Source organism: Cricetulus griseus, chromosome 2, assembly GCF_003668045.3.
Source record: "Cricetulus griseus strain 17A/GY chromosome 2, alternate assembly CriGri-PICRH-1.0, whole genome shotgun sequence".
NCBI classification, from domain to species: domain Eukaryota; kingdom Metazoa; phylum Chordata; class Mammalia; order Rodentia; family Cricetidae; genus Cricetulus; species Cricetulus griseus.
In genome coordinates this window covers 223,426,184-223,448,918 of record NC_048595.1, presented here as the reverse complement: position 1 = coordinate 223,448,918, position 22,735 = coordinate 223,426,184, and the positions used below count along the sequence as shown (strand labels likewise).

Genomic DNA, 22,735 nt, shown 5'->3' with positions numbered 1-22,735 from the left:
GTGGGCTTTGAAGCTTCCTACACTTAGGATACTACAGTGTGACGCTCAGCTGATTTCCTGTTACCTACAAGATATAGCAGTCTCAGCTTCAGCACCACCTCTGCCTGAACGCTGCCATGTTCCCTGTTATAATTGACTGAACCTCTGAACTGTAAGTGAGTCCCTCAATTAAATGTTTCCTTTATCAGAGTTGCCGTGGTCACGGCGTCTCTTCACAACAACAGTAAACCCTAACTAAGACACAGACTGTGTCAGTCAGGGACATGCTGCATGTCTGAAATCACCAAAAAGGCATCAAGAATCCTTGATGCATCCTACCTTCCAGAGAGGACCTTCGTATCGTCTCAGTGCTTTGTAGATGACCTGCTGGAAACACGTTTCATTAAAGATGCATCTACAGAGGTTAGGCATTCCTTTATTTTCTTCACTAAAACTTACTGACTGAATTTAGTTCACCAATACACACCTTATTGCCAACAAGAAGATGCTTCATTTCAGCACCATGGGCAAGGTCAAGAGGTTTCTGATCTGTGTAAAATAAATGGGAAAAAAGTCGTTATGTCAACTATACAAAAAAAAAAAATCATTATAACCGTACCATACAATCCTTCTTTGTGCTTTCAAAAACTCCTCCCCACCAACAAAAATAAAAATAAATCACCTGTCAGAAGTCACCCTCTCAATTCTTTAAGGCCTCCTTTTAGGTCAGAAAATTTGATTCTCCTCAAAACAGTTTTTCTGGCCATAAATGACAGTTTTCTGACTGAATAACAAATTACCACAAGCCTGCCAGTGTAAAACAATACAGACTTATTGTCTCATCATCAATTTTTTAAAGCTTTATATTAACCTGTTACCTTCTGGCTGTTCAATTCTTTGAAAAAAAAAAATACCTGGTATGTATTGGTCATATTTGTTTCTATTTCTGCTCATGAAAATCTGTTATGTGCCAATCACCATTTTAAGGCACTGGTGATTTATAAATTCATAAAAAAGATATGTAACAGGTAATATACCACAGTATGCTAATATAATTAATGACAAATTTGATAGACAATACTACCACTCAGGTAGAAGGTGAGAGACTGTCCCTGGATGACCTCTCTGAGGCAGGGGTGGTTAGACACACACAGGGAATAGCTACTGTGAAGGCCCCAGGGGAGGAACAAGACAGAGGACAAGAGATTCATTCAGGAAGCAGCTCACACAGCCAGATCTAAGAGCCATAAGGAATAAGCTGTGTTTTCCAGACAGGATGGAAAGCTTCTGGAGGGTCTCAAGACAAGGAGTAATGTCATTTGACTAATGTTAAATTTTGTCAAATATTCAAAAGTATAAACTTTAGCAATTTCACAATCCTGAAAAATTACAATATTAACTGACTGATTCTATTTTGGTGTTTCAGGATTTGTTTTGTTTTGTTTTGTTTTGTGGAATTTATTCTCCTTCAGTGAAGAATATAACATCTGAGATTTCCCAATGCCTTGAGAGGCAAATGCAAACAATCTGAAATCAAAATAATTACACAGACTGAAGCAGACCCAGGCATTCAGGGACAAATCTATATCAAAGTATTTCTAGAAAAAAGCCATAATAAAATCAAACAAACCAAATAAAACATAAAAAGCCTTTGGTACCTTTCAATAACAAAAGGAAAATATTTAGATGGTTAAATTCATACAATATAAAAATGTAAATGTTGGGTTAACTTTATAAAACAGAAAAAAAATATATTAGCATCTAAGGGCCATGTGTCTTCTTTTTCTCCTCTCAGATTTTACTAAACCCCCAGGATTACCCAGGTTTTGTCGAAGTAATTCCTGAACTAAATGTTCTTCTGGTCTGTAGACATCTAACAGTATGGTGTTACACATTCACCTACGGTTAAAATGGCACCATTTAGTTCTCAGCAGAACAAATTCCATTGTCCCACAAGGAAGTCAACACTCTGCCTTGAAAGCTCCTGGCATTACAGCCATGCCTCCACTTCTTGGCTTAGCTTTGAAGATGGTGGTGACCAAATCTAGAGGCAGCCAATTAAACGGAACAAGAAGAACATATTCAGCCAAACATGTAATCTTAGCACTTGAGAGGCAGAAGGAATAGGTTCCAGGTCTATATAGTAAGACTGTGTCGGGAGCAACAACCAACAGAAAGAGTGAAAGAAAGTCAGAAGGAGAAAAATAATTTGTCAGACTGGGAGGCATTTAAGTAGAGACCCAGTATTCTCTACACACACCACTGCCTAGGAACTATGGTCAACTCCATATCCTGGGCTTCTATCACTAATCTCATGTTTTCTTTGCTGACTCTCCCATGTTCCTGCAAAAGAATCATGGTAAGAAAATGATACACAACTGTGATAGTAATTCTAAGCACACCATCTATTCAGTGTGTTTAATATGGTCATGGTAGGTATAGTATGGCCAATCAAAAAGTTATATGACTCTCCAGATCGAGTGCCAGGATAGGCTCCAAAGCTACACAGAGAAACCCTGTCTCAACCCCCCCCCCACCAAAAAAAAAAGTTATATGACAAATCTTGGTAGCTTTCTCTGTCTCACAAATATGATGTTGCTCCTACAATCGGAAACATGCTAAGACTTGCAAACTGGTTCTTGGCAATCATTGGCAATAGACCTAACCAATGTAAGCTAGGCTGACTTCATGAGATAATTCTTTAAATCAATCTATTTAAGTAGAAATGTGTCTTGTTAGAAGACTCACAAACTCAAGCACAATATCCAATTAGAAGGAAAAGGAAAAAACTGCTTGGAAGTCCCTGGGATTTATCAAATGAAATTTGACCTGGATCTTGTTTAATACTAACTAGCCAATAATATCCATGACTTGACAAGCTTTCCCTGCAGAGAAAAGTGTACATCAACCATCTGGCCCATTCATGAAGAAAGCTATCCTTTTTTCTGGCTAAAATAGGACTGCAAATCTCAGGCTGAGCTCTCAACTTCAGCATTCAAAACAAAAATGCCACAGAATAGTCAACATTTATCAAAGCTTGTGAGTGGGTGGCAGAGGGGCCACTAGTTTGCTCTTTCCATTTCTCAAACATTTCCTTCTCAGAGTCAGAGTGAAAGGTCCCAAGTCATATCATGCTGATAGGTGGAGATTTCACTTAGCCCCAAGTTTATCCCATTCAAGGCTAGTCTTGTTTGAGAACTGTTCAGTGCTCACCAGAGTCCACCCAAAGGGAGCAGGGATTTTGCTTAAGAATGACTCGGGACTACTGTCCAGACAGCTCCTATCTTGTCTATGCTGCTTGGAAATCTCACTTGTACTAATATACATGTGAGAATGCATGCCTGTGTTATTCTGAGAAGTCTGAGACTGTGAGTTGGTTTGAATATGAACAAGGGGAATAAAGAGACAATGGTAAGTAACACGGGAAATCCCACTAGCAGGCAGTGCTGGTGTCTGTGGTACTGGAATTGAGTGCTGTGGCTTGTGTGTGCTATGCAAGTATTCTAATGTTAAGCCCAGCCCCAGCAGCACTGGTGCCTTCTACTACACTTCATAAACGGTTCGCAAAATATATCTATCCAAGCATTTCCTTTCTCCAAAAATATAATCCCATCACAAAATAGAACAAGCAGCTGTTACTCAGGGGAGCTGCATTTGAAAATCTATGTGCATGTGTGTAAGTAAACTACCAGAGCTGAAAATGCCTTTGCATATGGACAGAGCAAACTTCCTATTAACTATCGAAGTAGTACTCTTCCTAGTATCTCTCAATCAGTCTTATGCATACAGTGAAACTTCCCCCTTGCAAGAGATAAAGAAGGAGGTTTTCCAGCAGCAATCCTTTCCGTCCTGTAACGTGGCTGTGATAGTGCATTATTGTAATGGTGGTTCTGGAAGCACCCATAGGAGCCTGGAGAATTTATAGCGGTGAGGATTTCCATTACAGAAAGGAGTTGAGAGCATCTAACTTCTCCAACAGGTGTTATTACAAAGTACCAGCGTAGTAACATTGGTGATTCTGCAATAAGAACCTTCAGTGTCCTTTGTCAACCTGCATTGCTTTTCTTCTTTCTGATTCAAAGACATAATGATCCTGGCAAACGGGTTTCAAGGGTGCAATGCAGGCAGCGTAAAGAGGAACAGGTTCGTGTAATACTGGTGTCTAGTAAGATTTAGGGCAGAGCCAGTGTTTTCTCCCTGATTGTGCTGCACAATTACCTCTAATCATTAACGAAGCAGATTATAGCATGTGAGAGTATTTTCAGGTGAGCAAGTAAGAGAACCCACCACCAGAGCCCTGATTAGCTTAGAACAATCATGCAGTCCCCATTATTCCAGTGTCCGCCAAAAAGTACCTCTTCCAGGTCAAGCAAAGTGGCTGATTGTGCATGTGGCTTTGTCACAGTAATGCATCAGGTAAGCAGGTATGTGTTGAGTACCAGGGATGCTTCAAATTGTAACTCCATCACCTTCTCTTTCTTCTAAGGTTCAGCCGTGGATGCTGGCCGAGGCTTCAGGCCTAAGAATGAAAAGACTGTGTTGCTCTCCTTTGATTAAAAAAAAAAAAAAAAAAAAAAAAAAAAAACTGTCATAATCTTCACAGTATCGGTTGCCGTTAAATATCTGAGGTAGCAGAGGGTTGCCCTGCACAGGATTCTTCTCAGGGAGAATGTTCTTGTACATCTACTGACTCTGTTCTTCCGACATGGTGATGTCCACTTCCTCGAACTCTATCTTGTTGGCTTCCAGAAATCTAACCATATCCTGCTGCTTCTTCACCACAAAGCCCAAGGACAAGGCGACGAACACGCCGACCACCATCCTCTGGCTACACTGGGAAACGCTGCTGAGGCACACACAGAAGCTGAAGGCGGCTGAGGCTGCTGCAGACCACGGGATCGTCCAAGAGGACCGCGGCAAGGAATCTAGGAATCGTTCTGCTCCGCAGATGGAAAGCCCGGCCATGTTTCAGGTTTTTAACAGCTCTACCAACATAGAAATTCACATGCCACACAATCTATACACCATACAATTCTACTTTAAAGGGCATAATTAGTCTTTAATATGCTGAGAACTGCATGCCTATGAAATAGTTGCTTATTATTTTTTTATTAATATACCGAACTATTTATCAAAGGAGCGGTATGGATTGGCTCTCTGGAGCGGTATGGATTGGCTCTCTGGAGCGGTATGGATTGGCTCTCTGGAGCGGTATGGACTGGCTCTCTGGAGCGGTATGGATTGGCTCTCTGGAGCGGTATGGATTGGCTCTCTGGAGCGGTATAGATTGGCTCTGGAGCGGTATGGATTGGCTCTGGAGCGGTATAGATTGGCTCTCTGGAGCGGTATGGATTGGCTCTCTGGAGCGGTATGGATTGGCTCTCTGGAGCGGTATGGACTGGCTCTCTGGAGCGGTATGGATTGGCTCTCTGGAGCGGTATGGACTGGCTCTCTGGAGCGGTATGTTTTGGCTCTCTGGAGCGGTATGGATTGGCTCTCTGGAGCGGTATGGACTGGCTCTCTGGAGCGGTATGGATTGGCTCTCTGGAGCGGTATGGACTGGCTCTCTGGAGCGGTATGGATTGGCTCTCTGGAGCGGTATGGACTGGCTCTCTGGAGCGGTATGGATTGGCTCTCTGGAGCGGTATGGATTGGCTCTCTGGAGCGGTATGGATTGGCTCTCTGGAGCGGTATGGATTGGCTCTCTGGAGCGGTATGGATTGGCTCTCTGGAGCGGTATGGACTGGCTCTCTGGAGCGGTATGGATTGGCTCTCTGGAGCGGTATGGATTGGCTCTCTGGAGCGGTATAGATTGGCTCTGGAGCGGTATGGATTGGCTCTGGAGCGGTATAGATTGGCTCTCTGGAGCGGTATGGATTGGCTCTCTGGAGCGGTATGGATTGGCTCTCTGGAGCGGTATGGACTGGCTCTCTGGAGCGGTATGGATTGGCTCTCTGGAGCGGTATGGACTGGCTCTCTGGAGCGGTATGTTTTGGCTCTCTGGAGCGGTATGGATTGGCTCTCTGGAGCGGTATGGACTGGCTCTCTGGAGCGGTATGGATTGGCTCTCTGGAGCGGTATGGACTGGCTCTCTGGAGCGGTATGGATTGGCTCTCTGGAGCGGTATGGATTGGCTCTCTGGAGCGGTATGGATTGGATCTCTGGAGAGGTGTGGATTGGATCTCTGGAGAGGTATGGATTGGATCTCTGGAGAGGTGTGGATTGGATCTTTGAAGTGGTATGGATTGGATCTCTGGAGAGGTGTGGATTGGATCTTTGAAGTGGTATGGATTGGATCTCTGGAGCAGTATGGATTGGCTCTCTTGGGAATGGCTTCAAGACAATCCGGGGAGTGGAAGGGAATGAAAGGAGAACGCCATTGCTTTTAATCCAGGAAAAGGCCATGGGCTTGACTTTGTCCTGAGGCAGATTTAAAGAACTGCTGATATGTTCACCTGTAGCTGCTGTCATCCTCTTCTTCAGTGAGGAGAAAAACCCTTCTTATTGTTCACTGAGAAACCAGTCATCAGTTTGGTTTTTCTAGGAAGATAATGGTCTGCCAATTTTATTATTCTCATCCTATATGCAGGGCACTTTTGAGAAACTTTCCTCCCAGCAGAGGGAGGAATGATAATATGATTTCTTTCATAGACTTTTACCCTGAGGCCAAAGATAAATTCTGAGCTGCTGCCAACTAGATGAAATCTCAGAGCTTCATCTCTAGACTCCATGTCTAAAGCGCCAGGCACAAGAAGAACTCAATAAAGCACATTTATAACTAACCTTTCCTACATGAACTTACACCCAGCGATTTCAAAATAAATAAATAAATAAATAAAGTGTTCTCAAAACAAAATAAAACAGCTTTGTTCACTAATGGGAAAATTTAATAAAAATGTCATCTCTCTTCAAATTAATTTGCCTAGAAGGAAATTCCAGTTTAGTGCTAACAGTACTTTTACTAGGAACCTTGCAATGCCATGTGCAACTGTGCATGCACGGCAGTGTTGAGGTCAGCACTGAATGGCCAGAAGAGAAGCACAAATGCATAAAAAGCATTCAAAAGAAGGCTATGGCATTAGCAGCTTTAAATCTGCATACTGCTAAAAAAGGATGTATAAACCCCAAAGCCAATTATTTGAGGCAACTTTTTGGACAGTCACAGACATTTGCAAAATAGTGAAAAATCTAAGTCACCCAACACCAGCTTTCACAGCCTGTCTACAACTGAAGTAGGGAGAACTAGGTAAGACTTGGCTTCTCCTTTCAGTCCAGGCAATGGTCAAGTGTCCCTATTGCAGCCTATTCAGTGTCATGTTTTAGTGTGTTTCTCTTGTAATTTTTTTCTTATATAAAATGGCCCCAAAAAATCATGCTGGCATGCTAGGCTGTGTTTTTTTGTGTTTTTTTTTTTTTTTTTTTTTTTTTCGAGACAGGATTTCTCTGTGGCTTTGAAGGCTATCCTGGAACTTGCTCTGTAGACCAGGCTGGTCTCAAACTCACAGAGATCTGCCTGCCTCTGCCTCCCGAGTACTGGGATTAAAGGCGTATGCCACCACCACCCAGCTGAGCTGTGTTCTTAAGTGCTAGATTATGATGTGCCTTAAAGAGTTAGAGACACTGCACTCAGGCTAAGGCGTTGTTGGCCATGATAGATGTGATAATGGATCAGCAACACACATTGCCTCAGGTGATCTTAAATGGTAGCACTCATAAAACAAGACTATACATTAATCACTGGATGAAAATGCCATGACAAGAGGCTCATGATAATCTAAACCCGGGTTCTCCTAAAACGGTGGTTCAGAATTCTCTAATTCAGTATTGGAGGTAACCTGATGGAATGTAACCACTACCAACAACAACAAACAACTGTACCTATCATTTCCCTGATTATCTTCGTAAGCTCTGGTCTCATTTGAAGTAGGGAGTGCATTACTAGCTAAGTATTAAAGGAAAAGAAAATGTCATTCTTTTATATTTGTGAATGTCCTTATTTTAAAATGAGACCATCCAATTTAGCAAAGGCTGGATCCCAAACAAAATAATTCTACATACTACTGATTTCGTTTTATAGAGTCAAATGGCCAAGGACGGCTGTCATCAGCATGCTCACCATTTTTGTTCTTCAGGTTGGGGTCAGCGCCGCTTTTCAGGAGCTTTAAGGCACACTGCTTATGGGCCCGGTAAGCTGCACAGTGCAGGGGGGTGTTTCCTAACTGATCCGAACAGTTCACATCAGGAGGATTGGGCCTGCTGAGCTAACAAAGGAACACAATGTGATTATATAACAAAGAAAGGCTCAGACAGAGCCTGCAGGACAGCAGATCTCACAGGCTATCAGACTATGCCCCTTTGGCTTACTCCTCAATCAGCCATGCTTGTCCTCAGAAGCCATGAGATCTGAGGTCTGTGTCCTGGCACCACACGTGACAGCAGCGTCATCCACCTACCCCTCACATTAAGTTTTTCTAGGGGTAGTGCATGCTTTTAATCCCAGCACAGAGGCGGAGGTAGGCGGATTTCTGAGTTTGAGGCCAGTCTAGTCTACAGATCTGAGATCCAGGACCGCCAGGAGTACACACTGTCTCAAAAAACCAAAAAAAGAAAAAAAAATTTCACTAACATGCTTGCTGTCGACAGCCTTGCATTTCACACTTGTGACAGCAAAACTATAAATCATGTACCCAACAACAGTCCCCAAGGAGAGTCAAACCCAGAGATGCTAGAATCATAAATGTCAAGGTTCTGCTGAATTTGCCGTTCCCACCTCACTACTTTAGCAAGCTCTATATAGTCTCATTGCACAAAAATGTTAAATGTTGCAGTACTATACTTAGAAACCAAAAAAGTGTTTTCAAATGAGCTGGAATAACTTTAAAGTAAATGGCAATGCTTCAGTATTGAATTCAGAACAAATTTAGAGTTTCATATTTAATGAGACCATCAGGAAATGGAAACAGGAAAGTAGGTCTCCTAGGAAAACAAGAAGAGCCGGCAAAGCTGTCAGCTCTCTGGGCTTGCTCTGAGCATGTGATCCAACACTGTCCCTTCTAGGTATCTTACTCTTCCAGAAGGACACTGCTCTTTCAGAATTTATTGTTCATCAAAATGAGAAAAACCTTCTCCTTGACAGGACCTGTATTTTTTTTATTTTAAATGGGCTTAATCTGAAAATAATTTTTAAAATTTTCTTTACCTTAACTATTTGCTACAAGAAACTGGATTCTTACTCATCAGGTTTTTGATTGGGGAAGAGGAGATAAGTCAGAAATTCAGAGATCCATCAGTTTGTACAGCCAGGCAAGTGTGTATGTGACACTTCTATTCTAGTGTGGCAGTAAGAGGTTTCCTCCCACAGTCACTGAATTATGAACTTAACATTTAAGGAAACGGCACTAACATAGGTGAAAAAAGTGCTTCTTGTTACCAGAGCTGATACTTCGGCTGTTCGCCCTTCCCGGGCTGCTCCTAACAGCAATTCTTCAAGCTTTCTTTGTTGAGTCCTTTCCACAGCTGCAAGAAAAAAAGAAAACAGGTCTTAATCTACAGCTGGTGCAATCCTATTGGAGAATTCATTACAAAGATAAAGACAAGTTCATTACATGATAAGCATGGACTGGAGGGATGGCTCAGCAGTTAAGAGCACTGGCTGCTCTTGAGAGGGCCTGAGTTAGGTTCGTGTTATGAGATATTTGTACACTGTGTGAAGGTGTATTGCTGTGACTGGTGTAATAAAAAGCTGAATGGCCAATATTTAGGCAGGGTGTATTCAAGGGATTTCCAGGGAGATAAAGGAAGAGGAGGATATAAGGCTCATAAGGGTCGCCAGTGAGCCTGTGAAGAAGCAGGACATGCAGGAAGAGCAGTTAATAGCCATGAGCCACCTGTCAGGACGCAGATTAATAGACATGGGTTAACTTAAGTTATAAGAACTAGCTAGGAACAAGCCTGAGCTATAGGCTGAGCGTTCATTGATGGGGAATGTCTTTCTGTGTATATGTTTGTCTTATTGGTAGATGAATAAAACAATGTTGGCCAATAGGGAAACAAGGAGGACTCAGGGAAGTGCAGGCAGAGAGGAGCCATTTTTGAGATCCCAGGAAGTGACATAGCAGGGCAAAATAAGCAGGGACAAGCAGGAAATAGCTCTCTTCTCTCTTTGCAATGTAGACATCAATGAAGTAAAAGGCCTGGAACTTTCCTCCAGTAAGAGAAGACCATGTGGAAATACTTAGATTTATAGAAATGAGTTAATAATTAAGTCAGAGCTAGCTAATAAGTAACCATAGCCTATGGCCAACAGTATTCATAACTAATATATATAGCATCTGCATGTTTCTTTGGGGCAGAGAGGTTCATAATTAATAAGAAGTCTTAGTGTCATTATTTGGAGCAAGACGGTACAAAGTAAACTCTGACTACAGGTCCGAGCACCCACATTAACCACCTATAACTCCAGCTCCAAGGGATCTGACACCCTCCTCCAGCTTCTGCAGGTATCCACCATACACATATGAAATACATTTACACAGATACACACACAAATCCATCAATAAAAACACTTAACAAAGATGCATAAAGAATAAGTTGATCACAGTGTGGAAAAATACAAATGTTTTGAACTGAAATTCAAATACAGTTAAGTTTGGGAGTTCTGCTTTTCATTTCCAGTGAGCTCCATTTCCTTCATTTTTGGGTAAAATTAAAATTTCAATTCAAAGATGTTATGGATTTACTCCTAACAACATGAACAATTATGAACAATTATGAACTTTCCCAGAACTACATGTCTGGGAAAGAACCTAAATGGTGTTTGTAATTTCTAGAATGTTATAAAAGGGAAAGCAGTAATAAGAAATAGCAATTGGTAGTAAGATGTACAAATCAAATAAATATGTTTATTTTTCAAGATTCCAAATTACTTACATACTTCTTTAAAAAAAACTGTAAACTGTGTTTCTATTTAACAGATACTATAATACCAGATGTCATGTACTCCTCTGTAACCACTAAGATAGGTATTATTTTATAAATTACAAAGCAGAAGCTAGGTGATGGCGGAGCAGCCTTTAATCCCAGCACTTGGGAGGCAGAGATAGACAGATCTTTGCAAATCTGAGGACAGCCTGTTCTACAGAGTAAGTTCCAGGACAGCCAAGGCTACCCAGAGGAAAACTTGTCTTGAAAAATGAGAGAGATAAGAAAGCAGTTATGGAGAGGTAAGGAAGGCCACAAAGTGGAGGGCTGGGACTTTTGAGACTGATGTCTCTGATGTTAGGTCTGACATCCTATATGCAGAAGAGCAGCTGGCAATGTGATGAAAGAGTGGATTGTATCAATAAGCTCTCATTTGCCTAGACTTGTTTTCCTTAGAAAGGAGAAGGTGGTGGCAGCTGCGGCTGCTTCAGGCTGAAGTTTAGCTCATTAGTAAAGCACTTGCCTACCATGTACAAAGTCCTTAGTATTATAAAACAAGGTCCTGTAAGTGTTACTTTTAGCCAAGTATTGTGGTATACTCGTAGCCCCAACACATGGGACACAGAGGCAAAAAGATCAGAAGTTCAAAGTTACCCTCTACTATACAGCAAGTTTAAGGCCAGCTTAGACTATATGAGACCTTGTTTCAAAATAACAATAAAGAAGCAAGTTCATGCAAAAACTTAGTGATCCTGCTTAACATGTATGCACAAAGGCCAGAAGAGTCATTCCCTAACAGTCCTCCTGGGTAAAGAAGACTTTCTAGGCTTCTCTTCCCCTAGGCAAAGCAGCCAATGAGGATCCAGGTAACTGGGGAAAGGAACATTTGTTAAAAGCCAGTCACTACTGTGTGCTGTTACTCGAAACATATTTAACACATACAATGCATACAGAGATGGTTAAAATAAGAACTGACTACAGTTACTTTATATCATTTCTATGTTTATATTTTTATTCCCCCCTCTCTCTCTCCTCTCTCTCTCTCTCTCCTCTCTCTCTCTCTCTCTCCCTCTCTCTCCCTCTCTCTCTTCAGTGGCTTCTTCTGTTGTTGGAATTGCTCTGTTCATTCTCCAGCCCTGTGCATACTGCTATCACATTTAGCATTACCCTAGGCTGTGACTTATTCTGTCCTCATTCTGGAAGCAGGATCTCATTCACACCGTTGATTATCCCAAGTGATTATAACAGTGTCTGGCTAACAACAATCAGGGGCACACAGCCATAATCTAGACTTAAAAATGAAAAAAAATGGAATAAACTAATGTTTATTTCCAAAATTGCTAGACTCACAAATGAGGGGAGACAGACAAGAATTCAGAAATGTTACTGGGCATTTCCTGTCCTGTGTTTAGTCACCGTGAATGAAGAAGACTGCTGACTCAGCCAATGAGAAGCAAATGCTCCTGTTTTGGGCCCCTAACTGTCCTTTTCATGTGCTGTTCAGATAGATGTTTCAGTTTGTGGGAACGCTGAGCTTCACATTAATGATGCCCATTTTTCTGAATGTTTCCCATGGGAGGGAAGTTTTTAAAATCATGTATCTGAAGATGGAATTGAATGAATAACAGCTCATCATAAAATAATTTATGCATGGTTTAAAGATATATAGGAGGCCACCTGTAAGTTTTACACACACACACACACACACACACACACACACACACATATTTTTGAATGGATTTAAAATCCATAGGCCCAGGATTTTAAGATCCTGCAACAAAATCCCAAAGATATTGTGGAGGTTTCACTGTGATTATGTAAGAAGACTCTGTTTTTGAGACATATTGACAGGTTTGGAGGTAATAATGTCATTAAGAATGCAAATTTCTTTCAAGTGGTTCAACCAAAAAAATCAATTTAGTAGCATTAAATAATATTTTAAAAGATAAAGTAGGTTAGATACAGGCAAGGTGTTTGTATGTGTAATCTAAGTGAAAAGCAAAAAACATACAAATATTCATTTAATTGTTCTTAAAACTTTACCTAGGCTAAGAATCAGAGAGACAGAGAAGGGGGGAGGGAGATGGAGAGAGAAGTTATTCCTCACTAGTACCTGACAGGTGGCTGTCTATCCTCTTCCAGAATACCCTTGTCATGAAAAACTCACTACATCTCACCTTTCAAGGCAACTCACACCCTTGTGTACAACATAGTGGGCACAAAAAATAAACTCTGTGGTACTCAACATCTGGTCCATTAACTGGCTGTAGTTCTATACAAATAAGACCATCTCTATCTAAAATTATCACTTCAGATATTCAGGTGTGGTTTTCTTATGGCTACCCTTATTTCCTGTCTCCTGTGTTATCCTGTAATCTATTATCATGGTGAGTTGTCCCCAGTACTTCCTGGAGTCTGCAAGTGATGACTTACTGCTGTCCACAAATGGCATTCTATCTGGGTAAGGTGATCTCATCAGAACAGAATCACTCAATTTATTCTCTGATTTCTATTTTATATTTCCCAGGCTAAAACTACAAGAGCTGACAAATGTCATTACTTGTAAAGTCAATGAAGCCCTTGCCTTTGCACAGCTTCAGTTTTGAAAGATCCTTAGAGCAGGTCTTTACAATTCCCTTATTAAACATCCACCTGTCAGACTAAGCCAACAGACTATCAGGAAAATCTCGTCGAAGGTTTCCATGAGACAACAGTATGGCAGGACAGGATCAAAAACAGTTACCTCACCTTTCAGTTAGACCACAAGGTATTAAAGGGCAAAGACCAATATGATCCATGAGTCCTCACATCCAATGCTACAGTGGCTGACAGAAGTGAAGTGTAGGTTTGGCTATGTAAACCAGAGAGTTCCTTACAAGTGAAGACACTATCTAAAGATGTGACAAAATGTCAGCCTCCAAGAAGAGGTAGAGGTAGCTGGATGTGGCCAGTGCAGAGACTGATGCAAAGAAAGAGAATGTGCAGTGTATATTAATAATAACTCTGTAATACAGATGCCTAACAAACATTCATTATTTTGTAATTACAGAATAAGCAATAAGAGCTCAATCCTTTAAGCCAAATGGAAAATTGTTGAAAGCATTACTGTGGTTTAACAAGAATAAAAAAAACTAATAACTAAAGTCACAAAGTTAATACCCCTAAATACAAAGTTGTATCACCCTACTCTGAATTGCAAGAGAGACAGAGGTATGTGTGCTAGTGCAGCTGTAATTCTGAGACCTTACTTGCAAAGTAGAAATTACCTTACAGCAAAACCTGAACCATTCAAAGACTAATCCTATTACCTAAGGCTTTTCTAGTACAAGCATGAGTGTGATTTTCTTTTAAACTGTAGTGGAGAAATTTCTCTACACTATTAAGGCTCATACACCCTCTTAAGAGCAATTTTATCTCTGATGCCCATGGCAACTAAAGCAATCTATCAAGAAATGAGTGTTGGTATTACACTACAGTGAGGTCCTTAGATGAAGTCAGACAGAAATATCCTCTGTGCTAATAAATGGCGTATAACAACTACAGTGATAGTTTCTCTGCCCTTCTTTTCTATACTCTCACTATCACACTGCAACAGTTTATCTAAAGCCACATCTTCTCATGTCTGTATTTTCTACTTTTCATTTTGTTGTGCACTTGAAAACATTTTTTAACTTGCTATGTTCTTCTGTAAGTGAAAATTTTAATAGTAATGAAGAGAATGCTACAGCTTGGATGTGAAATGTTCCCCCAGGTCTCAGGTAAGTGAACATTTGGTCCCCAGCTGGTGGCTGTGTTCTGGGAAGTCATGGAAACTTTGAGGAGAGACCTAGAAGAATAAAGTGGATAGTTGAAGAATGGGCCCTGAATTGCGCATCCCTGGCCTTTTCTCTGCTTCCTGTTCCTCTAAAGTTCCACTCATATGCTCCTACTACCATGGAGCCACCTGTAATGCCTTCCTGCCATAATGGATTGTACCCCCTTCAAAGTGTGAGGCAGTTTAAATCCTTCCTTCATGATGCTGCCTCTGTCAGCTATTCTGCCACAACAATAGTAACTAACAGAGTGAGGAAACACAAAGATGCATCTAAACAATGACTTTGAAATGACATAAGCAATACCGAGAGATTTGCTGTCATCCTCACTGCTGCAGAGCCGTGTTTACTCATCAGTGGCCTTAGCAATAATAAAACCAAACACTGTGTTAGGATCCATGTTTACCTTCAAGCATGTTTCGGATTTCTTTGTCATGGGTGGCTTCCTTTGCTGTCTGTCCACTCCCATTTACAACCGTAGTGTCAGCATTGTATTCTAAAAGAAGCATTACCAGCTCCTAAAAAAAAAGACACATTATCTTAGCTGATATTAAGCTGTTGCTTTACTATATATATTATATATATAATATATATATATATATATATATATGGACCCAAGAGATATAAACACACTATACATATTCAGGCTGGTAAATTTCTAATAGAAAAAATATTATATAAGAATCTTCAGGCCGGGCTGGGCATTGGGGGCACACACCTTTAATCCCAGCTTGTGGTCTCTCCAGGTTCAGCCTCTAAAAAGCTTTTATACTATATATTATATATATATATATATTATATATACAATTTCTGTATTTGCTTTTTAAAAGTACATTACCTGGGGGCTAACGTGATGGCTCAGCAGTTAAGAGCACTTGTTGCTTGTGCCGAGGACTGGGTTCACTCCCCAGCACCCACATGGTAGCTTACAACCATCTGTAACCCCAGCTCCAGGGACCCAAGAGATATAAACACACTATACATATTCAGGCTGGTAAAACATTCATACACATAACATAAAAATAAATAAGTAAATTATCCTGTTATTTTATGAAAACAATTCATGATTACGCTAAATATGTAAGCAATCAAAACCACAATTTATAGAGAATTCGGTATATTCACTCATTTTAATAAGGCCTGATAAGAATAAGAATTTCTTGAACACTTAAATTTTCAAAACCTACAGACCAAACCATCAGCATCTGCTGCCATTGGAGTCTTGGACCTGCCTGCACCCACCAGGAGGGAGCCTTGGACCTGTACCCACCAGGAGAGGGAGAGACCCCACCTGCACCCACTGGAAGAGGGAATGGGAAGACGACAGCATAAGAACACACTCAACAACAGAAGGACCAATATGACACCACCAGAGTCTAGGGACACCACACCAGCAAGACCTGAACATCCCAACGCAGATGAAGCAGAAGAGAGCAACCTTAAATACAACTTTAGGAAGATGATAGAGGCCCTCAACGAGGAAATGAGAACATCCCTTAAAGAAATGGAAGAAAAAGCAAACAAAAAATACAAGAGATGGAGAAAAAGACAAACCAAAAAATGCAAGAAATAAAACAAATCTCTTAAAGAAAGCAAGGAAAGCCAAGAAAAAATAATCAAACAGGTGGAAGAAACAGTTCAAAACTTCAAAGCTGAAATAGAGACAATAAAGAAAACACAATCTGAGGGAATTCTGGAAATAGAAAAGCTGGGTAAACGATCATGAACTACAGATGCAAGCATATCCAACAGAATACAAGAGATGGAAGAGAGAATCTCAGGTGCTGAAGACACACTAGAGGAAATAGACCTATCAACCAAAGAAAATCCTAAGTCCAACAAATCCCTAACACAAAATATCCAGGAAATATGGGATACCGTGAAAAGACCAAACCTAAGAATAATAGGTATAGAAGAAGGGGAAGAAACCCAGATCAAAGGTGCAGAAAACATATTCAACAAAATAATAGACATGTCTATGAAAGTACAAGAAGCTTACAGACATCAAATAGACTAAACCACAAAAAGAAGTCTCCTTGCTACATAATAATCAAAACACCAAATATACAGAATAAATAATGATTAAGAGCAGCAAAGGAAAAAGGCTAAGTAACATATAAAGGCAGACCTATCAGAATTACATCTGACTGCTCAATGGAAACTCTGAAAGCCAGAAGGTCCTGGATAGATGTCCTACAAACACTGAGAGACCACGGATGCCAGCCCAGACTACTATATATAATCAGCAAAGCTTTCAATCACTATAGATGGAGAAAACAAGATATTCCATGACAAAACCAGATTTAAAAATATATATCCACAAATCCAGCCCTACAGAAAGTACTGGAAGGAAAACTCCAACTGATAAGACATATCACATTTAAAGAACAGTTTATACTGTAACAATTTCCTGAAGTCAATATTCAACAAAGAGAGTGTGGTAGTTTGAAGTAAATGGCCCTCATAAACTCAGAGGGAGTGGCACTATTAGGAGATGTGGCTTTGTTGGAGTGGGTATAGTCTTGTTGGAGGAAGTGCATGACTGAGGGGACAGACTTTGAGGCTTCCTATGCTCAGGATACCACCCAGTATTTCAGTCAACCTCCTGTTCCCTGCCATCTGTAGGACTCTCTGCTACCCTCCAGCACCACATCAGCCTGCACACTGCCATGCTCCCTGCCATGATGAAAATGGACTGAACCTCTGAACTCTAAGCTGCCACCTCAACTAAATGCTTTTCTTTATAAAAGTTGCTATGGTCATGGTGTCTCATCTCAGCAATGGAAACCCTAACTAAGATAGAGTGCATTATTAATTTTTACTCTGTGGTTAACTTTTGGAACTTCAGTATGTACTAATATGTAAGTCTAGTATCACTGGGTCTGCCACACAACCTAAGACAACAGACATGAAGGAGAGCCCAGACAACAGAACTGTGGTGCATGCCCTAAGATACACAGCACCCAGGCAGGGTGACAACACTTCACTTTTAGATCCACACTAAGTTCTATTCTAATGTCTAACTGATGGCCCCTGAAACACATGGAATGAGATTCTGTCTATCCTATACTTTTCATCTTTCCTTTAGGCCACAAAGGAATACTATACAAATACTATATTTTTAAGTATTTATACTTAAATACTTAAGTATATAAAATATAATGAACAAAGTATATCTACTATCTTAGTCACTACATGATAACTTCAAACATTTTAGCCTATGTCTTTCTAGTTGGTGTTCCTCCAAAGAAGCTTGGGCCTTCCCATGTAGACCAAGCTAGCCTCAAACAATCTTCTTGCCTTGCTTTTTTTTTTACCAGTAGATAAGGTCAAGAGAAACAGTTTTTTAATTAAAACACTAGTATTTTAATAAAGGGATTTTTAAAAAGTCACTTCGGTATTTTGTGTCATTTTAGAGGTAACATTTCATGAAAATATTTCATGTGAGAAAATTAACCCAAAGAGTAATAAAAATTATTAACAAAATTGCATGGGTGGTGGCACACACTTTTTATCCCAGTATTCCAGAGGCAGAGGCATGTGGGTCTCTGAGTTCAAGGCCAGTCTGGACTATAAAGCAAGTTCCAGGACAGTCGGAACTACACAGAAAACCCTGTCTCAAGAAAACAAAACAAAATTATTTATAAATCATGGATTTGATAAGAGACTTGTATACAGAATATACAAAGAGCTTTACAACTAACAACAAGACAATCCAATTTTAAAATGCAAAGAGCAGGGTATAGCAGCTCATACCTATAAACCCAACATTTAGGAGGCTGAAGAAAAAAAGGATCCTGAGTTCAAGGCCAGCCTGGGATACATACTGACATCTTGTCTCAAAGACCAAAATAGATAATTTTTAAAATAATAAAATGGGTGACATAGCATTTGAACAATCTGAAGAGAACTTCTGAGCCTCCCCACACCCTGACTTCCTAAATGAGGGGCTCCAGATCTACTTAGCCATCTCCAGGTATGGAAGACAAGTTCTCAGAAAAAAAGAGCTAGTGTCAGAACAGACATGTTAGTCAGAGTCAAAATTAGAACAGTAGAGGACAACCCAAGGGACTGGTTGGCCCCACTGATATCAATGAGAATCCCAAAAGGCCAAGTCAGGGATTATGCTAATATCTCAGTGGAGAGATTGGCTTTTGTTTTCAGGGGCATTGCACTTGAAAACTGTTCTGCAAGCCCAACTGTGTTTCGTTCTGACCAATTCAAGGCCACCTTGCCTTCTGTAACACTGCAGTTACAAGACAGTTCTCAGTCACTTCCTCATCCCCTCCACCTGGAACTCTTCCTTCAGTCCTGAGCTGTCCCTGGTGCTGGAAGAAAGATCCACTCTACTTCATTTCCCTCACAGAGAAAGAACTTTAATTAGCAGACTTTGCTGTCATCTTCTAACCCTTTCACAAACTCCCCAAATTCTATTTATTACTTATTGACTTTAGTTATGTATTTAACATGTAACAGGCCCTAGAGAGACAACATTCCTAGATACTAAAGGCAGAATTGAAACCTACCATGTAGGGGATGGACCTTGAGTTCACTCCAGCATCAGGGAGTGGGGGAAGCACTGCAAAACTTTGACAAAAAGAAGTCTGACAAAACTGGATCTGAGAACATGATATTAACTGGGACAACCCCAGTAGACGTGGGATTTTTAAAAAGCCAAGAAAATGACTAAGGGATGGAGACTAGGTAAAAAGCAATGGGTATGTTCATGATTCTTAGTGCAGACGGCAAGAAGTGTCCACAGTGAGTATTGTGAGTGCTAATGCATGCAAACACTGCACAAGGATCCAGTGTGGAGGACAAGGAGTCCCATTTTAGACACACGAGACATCAGAGACCCGAAGCAGTGAAGACAGCATGACAGGCAGCTGATGAGAGGACCTAGACACCTTAAGAGAAGCATGGGGAGAAGTAACAGATTCCAAAATAATCCTCTAGGAAAGTCAAATGAAGCCAGAACATTGAGGTGGAACATTCCAGAGAAAGGGGAAGGCTAAGAAAAAGCTTTGGAGAAATGCGCTAAGGAAAGAACCATCAAGCAGGCAGAGAACCAGCCAGGGAGAGTATGCCTACTCCACCGAAGAAGTGATCAGTTGTCAGACTAAACAGGGAAACAGATGCCCTGCAAGCTAGCAAACCACAGTGACCCCCAGAGAATCAGTTTAATGATAGACCTGAGAACCAGATGAGAAAAGTGCCAAGGAAGCCATAGGGAGCAATTTTTCAAACTCAGAGCTGACACAAACTTCTGCTCAAGGCAGGCTCGGTGCTGACTATGTAGTGTTTAGTGCCTCTGAACTGCCATCCCTCTACTCTACCTACTTACTTTCCTCAGCCCTCTAGCTTCCCATAGTTAGTGTCAGCTTCCCCTCAGTGGAGGGTATCATGTGGTCCATTTTGCTCCCTATACCTGAACAGCAGCCACATTTGAATATTTATTCATAAATAAAGATACTTTCTTTCACATATTGCTGGTTAAGAAAGTACTTTGACCAACTTGTTAATAAGTCAGAAGACTAAAGTCTATGTTTTCTGTCTCCTTTTTGGTGAGTGCCCCACTAAAGGAGGGAACTACACAACAAAGATGATAGAAAAGTTAACACAGTCATGCCCCCAACTGCCCTACTCTGCAATCCACTATCAATCACTCCTTATGGAACTACGATATTGTTGTCATCATCACACAATTCATCTCAGGTGAAAAAGAGGAAAATACCCATACCCACATTGCTTTCTGATCAATTTACTAAGAAGTAATTTGCACATCTTTGGCTTTTAGTATACTCACAGAATTGTGCTGTAATATATACTACTGAATATCAGAACATTTCATCACCCTCAAGAACCCCCATAACCACAGATAACCGCTCCCCATTCTGGTCCTTTTCCCATGTCCCCTGATAACCACTCATCTACATTAGGTCTCTATGGATTTGCCTCCTGAACATTTCAAAGAAGGAATTATACAATGTGCGGCCATATGTGTGTGGTTTCTTTCAATCACAGGATGGAGGCTCTTCTGTTCAGGCATGTACCAGTACCACATTCTTCTATTTCTGAATGACTTCTCCGTTGTCTGGGTACCATACCTTGCCTCTCCATTAGAAACTAATGAACAATTAGGCTTTTGGGATTTTTGTCTGTTATAAATAATGCTACTAGAATATTACCATATTGATTTTTTAACTTTATTATAAAAAAGGTTGAAATTTAAAAAAAATCACACATGAACATTAACCAGACCCAAAGACTGTATAATCCAATTAATTTCTATACAATTGATTTTTTAACTTTATTATAAAAAAGGTTGAAATTTAAAAAAAAATCACACATGAACATTAACCAGACCCAAAGACTGTATAATCCAATTAATTTCTATACAATTAGAATAGGCATTTAAATTCTAGAGCTTCACAATGGATTTTATTCTTTCATTATGGAATGTATTTTTATGAATTTATCTACTACCAAAAATGAAAATCCATTAACAGATTTAGAACTAGAAGAACAATGAGCTTTATATTCATTTCTATAATTCATGTCCATTGCCTTCATTACCTAATTTAAACAATCACAAAACTCTGTGAGGTATGAAGTACTACCAGAGCTGTTTAGAGATAATGTACCTGGGTCAAAGGTTAATAAATGTGTTACATATTTGTAAGAAAACATATTACACAGATACAAAGTGTAGCCTTGTATATTGCATAAATTCAACAAAGTTCATTCTATAATGACAATCAGCAGTCTAGTTCTACTCAAGTTAGAACTGGACACATAATTGATTTTACTTCTGTAATTGGGTCACGAGACCCAGCACAACTGACTTTAGTAAAAAGGGAGACTGTGCCGTGTGAACAGAACCTATTAAGTTAGTCCTCTGAGTGCATCTGGAAAGCCTGGCATGGTATAATTCCAGCACTCATGAGGGTGAAGCAGAAGGATTGCCATTCAAGGCCATCCTGAGCTACATAATAAATTCCAGGCCAATCAAGGATACAGTATAAGATTCCAAATAGGTTGGAGGACGGAGTTGGATACTTCCTGGGAAAGATATCTCCATGGAGCTAAACCTGAGGGTGGTCTATATAAACTTTAAACAATTCCTGACAAACAGGGGACTCAGGCTCATGACTTCAGTGAGCTCTGCCAATAACCCAAATGAGCCTCCAAGTGGCTCCAATCCCAGGAGAGAACACTCCAGCTAACACACTGAGTTCAGTCTCGTGTTACCCTGAACAGAGAACAGCTAGGTCCTGCATAGATTTCCACTAAATTCTAATAATGATGTTACATAGCAACAAAACCAATACAGATTTGTAAGCCTAAAGGTGAGCAGAGCTGTCTTACAACATTATTGACAAGGGAAGATGCTCATTGCTGTAGCATTTTCAGCTGATCATGTGCCACCAAAACTCAAAGGTTCACTTCCCAGCTCTGCTTTAGCAAGTATGGCCAGGTGGCTGTTCTAGTCGAGGGATCAAGCACAAGTGTCATGTGACAACTTCCTGGAATCTCCTAGAATAAACAGTGTTGTGATCTGGGTGGAGGTAGTGCACACCTTTAATCCCAGTATTCAGGAGACATAGACAGGTGGATCTCTGGAAGTTCAAAGCCAGCCTGGTCTACGGAGCTAGTTATAGGACAACTAGAGATGTTTCAAAGAAACCCTATCTCAAAAAAAACAAAACAAAACCATAGTGTTGTCCTTGTACCTTTTTGCTTCCTCTAGCCCAATTCCCAAAATTTGCTAGGTCTCATACCAGACAATACAGTCAAAACCATACTTAGAACAAGACAGAAAATTCCCAGCTATGTGCCACCTGCCCTGGACTTAATTAGTTGGACCTTCACACGAGAAAAAGATTAGTGTAAGTCCCTATTATTTTAAATTCTTTTCCATAGTAATTTCATCTGAAACACTTCCAGTGACTAAACAACATAGGAATAATCCACAAATCACAACTCCAGACTTGTCCACACCATCAAAAGCTAGAAGACATTGA

General features: G+C 40.4%; 2 protein-coding genes across 6 annotated transcripts in view; both read right to left on the bottom strand.

Annotated features, from left to right (window-relative positions):
- Osbpl1a (oxysterol binding protein like 1A) overlaps window positions 1–22,735 on the bottom strand; it is a 208,517-nt gene that overhangs the window by 154,423 nt on the left and 31,359 nt on the right. For 2 of the 5 annotated variants that reach the window (XM_027404345.2, XM_035440270.1), the window contains 5 exons: window positions 15,118–15,229; window positions 9,410–9,495; window positions 8,096–8,240; window positions 467–528; window positions 319–366 (listed from right to left, as the gene is read on the bottom strand). In XM_027404345.2, coding sequence (XP_027260146.1) covers window positions 319–366; window positions 467–528; window positions 8,096–8,240; window positions 9,410–9,495; window positions 15,118–15,229 — 453 coding nt within the window. Of the gene's footprint in view, window positions 1–318; window positions 367–466; window positions 529–4,334; window positions 4,485–8,095; window positions 8,241–9,409; window positions 9,496–15,117; window positions 15,230–22,735 lie in introns of those variants that run through there. The other 3 variants (XM_027404347.2, XM_035440271.1, XM_035440273.1) reach the window with 3 other exon arrangements.
- LOC113834537 (SH3 domain-binding glutamic acid-rich-like protein 2) lies at window positions 4,461–5,035 on the bottom strand. Its single transcript, XM_035440275.1, is given in 2 exon segments — window positions 4,461–4,553; window positions 4,555–5,035. Coding segments are annotated over 2 exon segments (483 nt in total). The 5' UTR covers window positions 4,945–5,035.